Source organism: Manacus vitellinus, unplaced genomic scaffold (assembly GCF_001715985.3).
Source record: "Manacus vitellinus isolate BGI_N305 unplaced genomic scaffold, ASM171598v3 scaffold_6_pilon, whole genome shotgun sequence".
Taxonomy (NCBI): domain Eukaryota; kingdom Metazoa; phylum Chordata; class Aves; order Passeriformes; family Pipridae; genus Manacus; species Manacus vitellinus.
The window spans coordinates 26563749-26576484 of NW_021940750.1; the positions used below are offsets into that span (position 1 = coordinate 26563749).

Below are 12736 nucleotides of genomic sequence, written 5' to 3' on the forward strand. Positions count from 1 at the left end.
TTTTTACCTGTATCCATCAACAGATAGAAATTCTAATCCTCATATGACAGCATGATGCTGCACTTTTAAAACAAAACTAACCTGTCTGGATATGGCAAGCTGGAGTGCCAAGTAAAATGCTGCCAGATGATCCGTTGGAGACAAACTGTGAGCCCTTACAAATAAAGAAACAAAACAAACAACAGTGAGTTTTGCCCCTGTTCAGACAGGTTAGACATACCTACAAATGCATATATATTCATTTATTCATATTCGGATGTCTTAACTACCCGTATGCTCATATTTTTATAAAAGCAGTGTTCATTCAGCAACTTTTCACATACTTCTTAATCATCCATGATTTAAAGGAAGCACTTTGGGACATTAAAAGTAATTTTTAATAGAAATTAATTGTGTGATTTCAGTATAAATCTTTAAAATAAGCAATACAAAATGATTCTTCAAATATATTGTACTCCGAAGCAAACACTGGATGTAATTACTTAAGAATAATATATAGTTATAATAAAAATTAATTAAATGAAGTTTTCTAACAGAAAAAGGAACGAAAAATCCAAATACAAATCCCCCAAAACACCATGCCTTCAAAGAGAAGAATTACATCATCTGCACAACAAGTAGCCAAGCAATCACACTGAATGCGGTCGGATGGTTCTGAAACACAGAACTCAAAGAGGAAGAGTAGTAGCACAGTAGGTCAGAGTTTTGTTCATTCCCAGACTCACAAATTTCAAACATATTTTCAGTCCAGCACAGTAAGCCTCCTAGGAAGCCAGTTAATTCTTGGCTTTAAGTTGCTTTAAGACTAAGTTAGTAGAACATTTTGTTATCACAGAATCATTAAAGTTGGAAAACACCTCTAAGATCATCAAGTCCAACCATCAGCCAGCACAATCATCATGTTCACCACTAAACCATATCTTCAAGTGCCATATTCATATGTATTTTGAACACTTCCAGGGATGATAACTCCAACACTTCCCTGGTCATCCTGTTCCAATGCTTGACAACTCTTTCTGTGAAGAAATTTTCCCTAATATCTAATCTAAATCTCCCCTGGTGCAACTTGAGGCCATTTTCTCTCATTCTGTCACTTGTTAATTGGGAGAAAAAACCGACCTCCACCTGTCTACAGTCTCCTTCCAGGTAGTTGTAGAGAGCAATAAGGTCCCCCAGGAGCCTCCTCTTCTCCATGATAAACAACCCCAGCTCCCTCAGCCACTTCTCACCTGAATGTCCTTCTTGTCCTGAGGGGCCCAAACATGAACACAGAATTCAAGGTGTGGCCTCATCAGCGCCAAATACAGAGGGACAATCACTGCCCGGTCCTGCTGGCCACACTGTTCCTGATACCAGCCAGGATGCCTTTGGCCTTCTTGGCCACCTGGGCACACTGCTGGCTCACGTTCAGCCAGCTGTTGAGCAGCACCCCTGGGTCCTTTTCCACTGAGCAGTTTTCCAGCCACTCTTCCCCAGCCTGTAGCACTGCAGGGGGTTGTTGTGATCCAAGTGCAGGAACCAGCACTTGGCCTTGTTGAATCCCATACCATTGGCATCGGCCCATCAATCCAGCCTGTCCAGATCCCTCTCCAGAGTCTTCCTACCCTCCAGTAGATCAATATTCCCACCCAATTGGTGTCGTTTGTGAAAGACTGAGGGTGCACTTGATCTTCTCATCTGGATCATTGATAAAGATGTTAAACAGGGCTGGCCTCAATACTGAGGGAGAAGACCACTTGTGACCAGCTTCAGCTGGATTTACTTGCTGTGTTGCAATGTAAAAGAGATTTAAGCTGGACAGCTTCTTTATCACAGCATTACAGTAAAAGCCTGCATAAGATCTGACTCATCATGAACCTATGTTTGAAGTTCAGATGAAGAAGTTTATGCTAATGATCTTTTCACAAGTAGAACTTTCATTGACAAAAGCATTGAGATGCAGAAGCTGTTTTTTGATTACTCACTCTCAAAATATTTCTAACTACTGCTGTTGCAAGTAATCCCAGTTATTGAAACACAAAATAACTTTTTCCCATCTTTTTAAAAATTTCGTTTGTTTTCTTATTTTTAATGTTTTGGTCAAATGCACACTCTGAGTCTTATTTATTTTATTATCCTACTGAAGTTGTTCTTGTAATACATCCTACTATTTTCTCCTGTAATACAATCTTTCTGCTTTTTAGCAGGGCAATGTTTGAGTATAAGAACAAAAAAAATTATGGCTGTACCCCAAAATGATGTGTGGTAAGTACTGGGCAGCTAGCCTGGAACTATTTTTTTATTTACATTTGTTTCAATCTTCCAGAATGCTCATTTAGAAACAGGATGTGTAATAATCATCTTTGGAACATCTAATGAGTCGTCTCCATTGGGATGAAGTAACAAAACTGACCTTAAAATCATTACAATCACAAAGAGATCCTTCTGCTTCTGACCTGTGCATTTCTGTCTTCCCGAATCCAAAGAGCTGTACAGCTTCTTCAGTTTAGCAACTACACCCAGCACGCTTTGAAGTAGTTTTAAGTTATTAAGGGACAGTTTTATATTTGGTAATTTCACCTCTAAATTGGAGATTAGAGGCACAGGTAAAGCCTGTCCAGGACCAGCCCTTTTTAAAATTTAAGTTTACAAATGAAGTAATACTGAGAGAGAACAAGAGATTTTAACTTAGAGGGTACTTGTTCAGTCACCCAAGCTCCAGATAGTGAAAGAATAAAGCTGTTACTATCTATCTACCATTTGGTGAGTTCTGTGAAACTTCAATTCACACCAACCACAGGAAAAGCACTGAAAGTCTTCCAAATTTAAAAAAAAAAGTCAGTCAAACACCCACTCAGTACTGTGTGAAGACAGTAACAAGCACCTTCTTGACTGACCACTATCACAAACTGGTAAGCCTTGAAATTTGGCTCAGACAAGGGTCCAAAACATAACCATATTTCTTCAGGGCAAATATGTCTTCAGGAATTGGTTCTCAAGGTGATTAAAAAAATCCACAAAAAAAAAATTAAAGCAAATGGCACATCAAAATACTCAGTCCAGTATAGGCTGCTCGCTTTATGTAGGAGATGAATGGAGAATTTGAACTTCCATCTCCTAGAAGACATTTATTTTTCAGATGTGGGAAGAGAAAGTGGGTATGACTCTGGTATGTTGAACATAACATACTTATGTTATCAAAGCAAGGAACCAGAAATATTATCAATTATATTGGAGTGTATTTCCAGTACAGCTGATCTATCAGACATAAGTCTCTCTATGAACACAAGTGGGGAAATATGTTAATATGGAGAACAAACTTCTTTAAAACATACTTTTTTTCCATTTTCTTAGAAGGTAGCTATGGGGTTTTTGAGATGCCAAAAGTCTGTTATTTTGGAGGACCAAACCATCCTACTCAAGATTCTGTACGGAGTCCAAGCCATTCACTAGAAATTTCAAAACATATATACCCTGCACATGGGTAAAACCTCTGAAAGACAATTTAATTAGAAGTCTGTGTACAAGTTCATTATGAGAAAGGACAGCTGAAAGGATGACTACATAACTGAAAGGATGACTAAGCATAACTTAACATCAATACCCTGGAACATGCAGTTAAAAATACAAAACATTGTTTCTAAGACACTGTATCAATTAAAAGCAGATGTCACTAATCCTCATGTTCTAAGATCTTCTGTGTATAAATTTATATTCTGATAGTTCTGAAACAGTGATGATTAAGTCAGTAGTGGTAAGAGGGATGGGTGAGGAACTGAGGTATAAACCAGGAGGTAGAACGTTCAGTTACAATGTGGAGAAAGAATGCTGAAGTACTAAAAAAACTAATTAGAGCCACTAAGGAACAAGAAGAGCAAAGACATGTTAAAATATATTTACATACAGAAGAATAGCTAAGACAAGACAGAAGAAAGAAGGACCAATATATACCAACCTCGCTCTAAAGTTACCTGCAAAATACTTTTTCAATCCTATTCCTTCAGATACAAAATCACTGCTAAAAAACCAGGACTTCATTTCACATTAATGCACAAATCTGTTTCCCTCCATTTAGGCTTATCTCACCAAAGGAGGGTTTTAAAGGGTATATAAACATAAAAGAGACATATTTAGATGCTGCAGCACTTTTGTCAGCTTTTCCTCAAGATTTGTTTCTTCTATAATTAGGGTAGAGAGTTCTCATTCACCTGCTCATCCTCATTTCGTTTGCAGAGTCAAATCCTTGAGAATGAACTACTGTCATCCCCAAGGGCACTACTTCCATGTAAGATACTTGGAAGACAGGGCATTTGCGCTGTCACTGCCTACACTGTTACATGTCCAGATACAATTTTTAATTTATCCCTAGTTTACTACCTTACTACCTGCAATTTGTCCCTCACCCACAGCAGCAGGGCCTCAATTATTGCTCTGCCACTATGGAGGTAAGTGCAAAAGCCTGCTGTACAACCTGATCAGTGGCTGGCTCTTAGAAACACTATAACATTGAACCATGACTTGAAACCTTACATCACGTGATTTTTCCTTCTAGATCAGAACAGAATATTTGAGCAAATATTTTATACTAGAGAGCAACACAAGTGTCTTTAAAATTAAATAAAAGGAAATCCATAGAAATCAATTTAGGTAATTCTGACAGAAGATGATGGAAATAAATGCTAAAGAAATACATTCTGTACTGAGGAAGGGAGACTCCCAGAGGTGAAGTTGTCATTACATGATCTTCTACAAGTCTCTCTTTTTAACACACAACAAAAGCTTTTCACTACATACAGCAGAGCAAAATGAAAAGATCAACACCCACTCACCTCTGAAATGCAAGAAGAGCCTTTCTCTGCAAGACCTCTTGCATCCCTCGCAAAGATGCTAAAAAGGATATATTGAATCAGTGATATGAATGATGAAGATAATTCATTCCACACGCTAATTGAAGAATCTTTAATACATTGACTGAAAAAATGGTTGCGCATAGAAGCTTCAATTTTATGTCTAGCATTCTGCTAGGTAACCTTTTTTAGAGAACATGGGAATTTCCAATTGTGAATGTTTATTCTTATCTTACCATCAGTGGCCTGCAGACTGTAAGTCAATCCCAGGGCCAAGTAGCCTTTTGCTTTGAACTCTGATGTTTTGTCCCCAAGATCAACAACTGCCTTGGCAAATCTTTCAGCTTCTTCCAACTGAAAACATTATAAAACATCCATGTAAGTCTAAAACTAGCTAAATATTACATTACAATGTGAAGAATGCACAAAATGTATTTTATGCACACTGAGCCTGTTAAAATCTCAGCCATGATTGCTTTCAAGGACCATTTCATTTCTCATTAGACTTAGCTGTCCTACTAAATAGTGAGTAAAGAAAACAGATTTTAAGCTGAAACACTCATTCTTATGGTAGAGAGAAACTCTGTCACATAACACACTGTGGTTTTACCTTTTTTCTTTTTTTTTCTTTCTTTTTTTAATTAAAAAAAAGCATTTCTGGTCCATATATGCCATCTACCATTTTTGCATTTTTATAAATAAGAGTTCTTGGCCCATAACAATTTCTTTAGGAAAATCAATCACAAGAATTATGTCTCCTGTAAAAAACAGCATATCCATGCAGAACTCTGTTTTGAATACTGTATTGCTGAATGCATGCAAACTCATAAACAGAAAAACATAAAAAAATTAAGGTTTAATAGTACATCCATCCTAGCACACTATTTAACAATCTAGAAAGAAAAAAATACCATCTGAATCCATTCCAGTAAATGTAAATGCTAAGTACAGTAAACTACTCCATATGGACTCAATCCATAGGGAACAATTTACAGAAGTGGGATCCACTCTAATTAAGACTGTATTTTTGTCAGCCTCAACAAGTCATGTTTCTGCTACTACTCTATCTTCTCAGTTTCTGATTTTGACCTTTCCCTCCTTTTTTCCTTCTTTTTAAAATATTTTAAATATATTCTCCTAAAAATTACACATATATCTTGAAAACCACATGATGATGTTCAATCACCTTAATGTTTTTGTACGGATACACTAATTTCAAAGTTATCTAAAATACAACTCAAGTCGCATTTTTTTAAAGACACTGTCCCTACTATGAATTCATGAACATCAGCTACCTGCAAACATGGTACCAACAGAAGAGTCTGTTGATTATCTTCCAAAAAGTTATTTTCCTTTTGCACAGAGGAAAGAGAAGTCTAAGTTGCATTTATAACCTGTCTTCCAAGAACTCTTCAATTTTTATACATTTTAAGCTAGGTCATAGATCAGTATCAAAATATGCTACCTTGATAAACATAACCATTGCTGTCAAATATTTCAAATTAGCCATTCAAACAGGGATGTACACGTGCATTTACATATAAGTGCTATACTTTTAGAGATGCCCAAGTGTATGCAGTCACTGTGAGAAAGTATTTGCAATGTCCCTAAACCAAGATTTTAGTACAGCTCTTGATGAAAAGACAGAGTGGCAAAGCTTACCCAGTGGAGAGATCCCATACAGAGTTTTGCAGCAAGGAGTGGAATAGTTGCATCATCTGGTTTCAAACGTATACATTCCTTCAAGACTTTAACAGCTCGAGCAGACTGTTAAAAACATTTTCCATTGAAATTACTGAAAGCATAAATAGGAATCTTCTATCTGTGAAACATAATTTACTTTATTTTTCCCACATGAAGGAGACATTACTACCCATTTTGTTGAGAATCTGTCACAACTCCTCAGGCCAGTGCAACACAAGACTTTAGGCGTTGCTGTTGTTATTTAACCCCCATGAACTATCATTAAGCATCCCCGGAGAAACATTTGCCGAGAATGTAATTCCAACGGTACACGATTCAGGAAACACTTCAGATGCATTTAAAACTTTGCTAGGCCTGTAACCTCACAGCCTTTGAGCCAGGCAAACAAAAGAGAAGGAACAAGACAGAGCCCTGACAACAAGCAGGGTTTTGGTGTTCTTTGGGAGTTACGACAGCAATTAGGAATAGCTCGGATATAAGACAGACTGGCACTGTTCCTCCTTTTTTTTTTAATTTATTTGCCTCTATCCAATTACAACTTAGAAGATAACTCAAAGTATATAGAGAACAGGAGGAAGAACCAAGCCTCTCAGAACCAATGTCCTGCTAAAATATTTTCTAAGGAAAATACATTCCTTTCCCCTATACTGAAAATAAGCAAATTATCCCCACTGAGAATGATCTTTTAGAAAATTAGTTGTTTACATTACATAATTAATGTGATTTATTTTCTTTAACATGACAGGGAAAAGCAAAAATAACTGAAAATAGAGGATTGCATCTGATAACATAAGTTCCTAGGTTATATAAAATTTTAAAAATATCCATCAGTTGCTCAGAATACACAGTCTCAAAGACAGCAACATTAAAAGACAGACGGAAATTTTCAAAGGACAAAAAAAAAGCAAGAGCATCAAGAGTTAGCATTAATTTGTACCGTGGTATAAAATTCATTCATCAAATGATGAATTTTATTCATATATATTTAAACAAGTTTCAATGTATAATAGGATCTCATATAATCCACTGCTTCCATTCAATCAGCTGATCTTAAGATTGTTAGCAAGACAGTTGTTATCACCACTTTTCAGTCTTACTTAGTTAGAAACTATTGAAATAACATTCTTTGTACAGCACTAGGCATAAATTCGGGAGTACAGTGTACTTAGGTGATTTAAGGATTAAAATTATTTTCAAAAACACTACAGATGAAAATTATGGAAGTGTCAAATGTTGTTATCAAACATCATCAATACAAGAATTGCATAAAAAAATTTAGACTTACTTTTCCCGCTGCCATCAAGGACAATGCAAATTGATACCAGAGATGGAACTCCTCAAACGCAAACTTCATGGCTCTTTCTAAACACTAATCATGGGGGGAAAATTGTTATTTAAGGGCACATTCTTCAATTATTAATAAGATATAGTATAAAGATTTTCTTACACACTCGTATCTAACGTACATGTAATTAAAAATTTAAATCATCCAAATACATGAAAACAGCTGCCACATTCTATATGTAAAAAAAAAAAAAACTAACAGAAAACTGTTTTCCTGTTTATTATGTTTGTTTAAATACTCCTGCTGGTACTGTATTATGCAGTCTGAAACAAGGAATGATAAATAATAGCTTACTAAAGATACCATCTGTAAAAGGCAGGAGATAAGTCTTAAGTGAAAAGGAAAAAGAGTACATAGCCTCTTCCTAAACTGTGAATACTTAACAAGCAATGGCACCATGAGTACTTATAAGTAACATTTAAAAGGAGGGGTGGTGTTTAAAGGTTCATCTTGCAGTATTATTTCTGTTTTTAAAAAGTTTAACTTCACACTCCATATTCTGCTGAGATTTTAAACTAAATAACTGAAGGCCAAAAGGAAATTCATTATTACTATACTGAGACTAAATACATTAAATTAGCATTATATGCTAATTTTGGATGGTTTATATCTGCTGTTGTCAATAAGAACTATTTCATTTTGCTATGTCCATTTTTACTAATCAGGTCAGTTCCAGAGAGTAGAAAGATAAAACACTTTTCTGGATTAAACTGATTTAGGAATTAATTTTCTAGACTGCAGAGTCCAATTTCTGCTCTGACAGCTACAATGTACATATAAAACCATGAATTATTCTTCACATTCAAACTCAGCCTTACCATTACAGAAAGCACAACCAGGTATGCAGTGTGTTACCACACTATAACAGAATCCGACGCAAAGCAAAAAGATCACATAAAGAAACAAATACATAAGTTATGTGTGATATCTTCTCCTGTTATTTTAGACATTCCCTTTCACAAACTTGACAAAAGAAAAAAGTTGCTAAACCCCTCTCTCTCACCCTCCAATAGCTGTGGTACTAAATCAAGTGTCTCTAAATCAAGAACTAATTCAGGCTTTTCTTTTCAAATACACTTTTAAATACAACTCTACCTGTTTTGATGCCAGTGTTCTACACATTACTTAATTAATTTCAGTACTGCTTCCAGAATTCTGACCTACAGTAGCCATATAATCCCAGAGATTCACACAAATGCCACAAAACAGTGGCATATGGAAACTTAATACTTAAAAGTTTTTAGACTGGATAATCATACTTTTTTCTCCCATTGTTACATGTATGTCTGTGCACTAATTATACAGAAGTATTTGTTCACAATTAGAAAAATAAAAATTTTGTTTTCTTGGCCTTGCCTAATTTAAAACTAATTACCAAGTCTAACTAGAAGACAACGAGGTTGAAGAAATTGATAGTTTAGGGGTTTATAATTTTGCACTTATAAGGACACAGGACACAACTCTAGATTAGTCTAGAAGGCTTGATTTTCATGTACTAATGATCTAGCTACCATTCTTTTTGCTTGACTTCAAGTTCTATTTACCTGGTTTTGTTCAATAAGAAATGTGACAAGTTACAGGATTTTTCTTTTCTTTGTAAGATGACAGAACTGGCAGTTATGTGGGGGGAGGTAAGGGATACATGTACATGTTTGTGTCCTACACAACAACATGAACACCTCATAAACTGGATTATTCTGAACAAAGTAACAACAAGTAATTTCAAAGAGTTAAAGGCTCTATCAAGAAATCCACATCAAGCAATAGTACCTAGGCAGACTGTAAGATAAAGTTCAGGATAATAGCAACTGACTTAACTAATTGAAAATATATTCAGCACAATCCCTCTTCTGGGGAAAACACAACTGTTGATATTGCCTTGTAAATAACCACAAATCACTCCATGAACAGATAATGTTGAACACATTACAGAATTTTGTTGCTTAGCACTATGGTCTCCTGAAAAGAATATGCTTGAAGTTAGAGAGTTGAAAGATGAAAGGACAAAAATCTAAGAAAATTTCTGGTCTGGAAAGTATCTCTTCTGATAGGATATTTATAACCTCAATATGCTGTATCCTTCAAAGCTTAAAAACCAACTTGATGACAATCAGAGAACTTTGGTTTAGGAAAGAATTACGACCGTATAAAGTTCTTTCATCTAGCTGAAGCCACCCTAAGAAAATGAAAGCCCACTGTATGTAAACTTGAAAAAAAATGAGACCTTTTCAATTAAGAACATAACTCAGCATTAGAACAGTTTAACAAGGATAGGACAGATTTTTTATCATTTAATGTTTTTATATAACAGCTGTCTACTTCCATAAGTAATCAGCTATAGCTAAACCAGAAGATGACAATAAGATATTGGAACTGGTGGGTGAATTCCATTTCTACAGTTAGAATAACCTCCTGCTTTCTAATTTGAAGCTACAACAGCTCCTCTAGAACAACCATAATCAGCTCACAGAGAATGAAGCACTAAAAAATTAAATGCCTTATTACATAAACGAACAGAATGTTCTACATTTCTGAATTTGTGTTTATTGCAATACTTTAGATTATAAAGGTTACAGACTATGGGCTGCAGGATTTCAGGGCAGATATCCTCTACTCACTAAAATGTAAGAGCTTCTTGAAGTCTGTGTTTTCTGCTGTGCTTTAGATGACAAGAAAACAACAAATGAGATGTTCTAACCATTTCCTGGTAAGACCCTGCTGCAGCTGTATATCTAGAATAGCTGTATGCTAAAATAAGTATTGTCTATTATACCAGATCTTCATAAGATGATTTTTTTCATGTTCAGAAAAGATACTTAATGGACATTAACAAATATGTTTTAATTATACTGAACTGAAAGTATTTTTCCAACATAATGGAATTATTTTTTCTTCTTTAAAGAGAACATGTTAAAAGAACCTACATACAATTTTGATTGAATATTACTACAAAGATGTTAGACAAAGATTTAAAAAAAACAAGAAAAGACCTTAAAAGAAGCCTTAGCTAGACTTCTGGTGTCAAAGACTAAGCCATGGCTAAAAACCCTCAACGAAGCAGCTGGTCAAACATGGAGTCTTTTATTTTCTATGTACTTGTGGATCTGCTTTTGTCTGTAACCAAGATCACCACCAGCACAAGCAACTCCTAAAAGGCACTGAAATCAAAGATCTAAGTCCACTATTCAGAACATTCAACTGTGCTCAAAACACAGAAGGAAAAGGAACAGGCAGTACTCATATGTTAGCTACAGGGGCTAAACCAATCACACAAGCAGTGAGGGAAGCAAGCTCTGTGCTTTTCTCCATGTGAGGGGACTATGAGACTTTCTTCCTACCCTTCAGGATATTGTCCTGGACTTCAAGACACATGGCTAAGAACAGAGATACCACTAGCTCTCCTGATGAAGCCAAAAACCTCTCTCTTAACAAAGGTACAAAGAACTGTCAGCAAGAAGCGGCATCTATTGTGACATAAATACTACCCAAAATGTTCCCAAAGGAGACAGTGGAGGAATCCCAGGAACCTGTGATGTTCCCATAAATACAATGGTTGTTTTACATTCTAAAATTAAACACAAAAAATCCATAGCAAAAAAACCCTACATAAAGCCATCTTGACACCAGACAAAATAAAAGAATCAGAATTGAAACCCAGGGTTGCACTACCCTTGCCCAGTTGCTAAGTTACTATATAAAATGGAATGGTTGTTAGTTGCTTGAAGAAAATAGAAATCAGAGTTATCAAGTTTGGGTTTTATTACAATATTTTTTGATGTCTATCCTTTCAGAAGTTCTAGACTGAAATATATGAAGCATCAACTCTTGCAGCTTTGGTGCTACCACCTAAAACCACCAGAAGGTGATAGTGTCTGTTGTGGCAAGTAAATGGAAATATTCCTAATTAGATTAGTTTGTAGGGTTGCAGTCCTGTATGAGATTTAGTACTCCTTTGTCTTGTGAAACAAACTTCCATCGTACTAATTAAAACTGACTTGTATTGCAACTTGCAGCTATGAAGTGCTTTCAAGAATAAGAACACTCAAATTGAGAGCTTAACATCACAGGAGACACAGATTAATGGCTGACTATCAACATAGATCAGAAAAGAACTGGAGCACTTTCTTTTCATTTTTATCTCAATAGAAGTCCTCTATTATGGTAGAGAGAAACCATGTCCCAGCAAATTAATCCCTGGGTATGCCTTCCTAGCACATACACTGAAGTATTCTTTCTGTATACCAATAATTGACTGTGGTCAGCAACAGTACCCTGCTGCTGGGTGAGCACTGTTTGAGCAGCAGAAAGATCTGTTCTGTCCAAAAAGCTGTAGTTATTTCTCAGGTATAAAACTGTTAACAGTACTTGACCATTCTCTGAAGAAGTAAGCTGCCACAGTCTAACAAAACATGCGAGTTACATAATCAAACATAAGACATCCGAGAGTGAGAACACATTTCCCACATACCTGAAAAAGAATACATTTCCTTTTGATTAACTTCAAAACCATTTTATAAACTATGAGGACTATGGATCACCCCAAATACTAAGAGTTGTAAAAGAAAGGTTTTTTCTGAAATAAAACATCACAAATCTTTTTTCTAGGTAATTATATCTATCATTTTTATATCCAAAACAGTTTTTATTTTTTGCTGTTCATTCTTGCTGTCTCCATTTAATGTGTACCCTTTTAAGCAGATCCATGCATCCCCACCTAAAAATCATGTGAACTTCCACAGCATTAAACATTTACCACATCTCCACACAACTTCTGTGCTTGACCACCTCAAATCACTTGTGTAAATTTAGACAGTAAGCATTCTGGGGTTGAAACTACCTCCTGTATTAACAGAGTAGTTAG

At 35.7% G+C, this 12736-nt stretch overlaps 1 protein-coding gene across 2 annotated transcripts in view; it reads right to left on the reverse strand.

The window, feature by feature from the left end:
• The window catches only part of TTC7B (tetratricopeptide repeat domain 7B), a 117688-nt gene that overhangs the window by 64463 nt on the left and 40489 nt on the right, over window positions 1–12736 (reverse strand). For both annotated transcript variants that reach the window (XM_018082848.2, XM_018082849.2), the window contains exons 10-14: window positions 7816–7899; window positions 6489–6593; window positions 5063–5180; window positions 4809–4866; window positions 82–154 (exon numbers count right to left, since the gene is read on the reverse strand). In XM_018082848.2, coding sequence (XP_017938337.1) covers window positions 82–154; window positions 4809–4866; window positions 5063–5180; window positions 6489–6593; window positions 7816–7899 — 438 coding nt within the window. The remainder of the gene's footprint in view (window positions 1–81; window positions 155–4808; window positions 4867–5062; window positions 5181–6488; window positions 6594–7815; window positions 7900–12736) is intronic.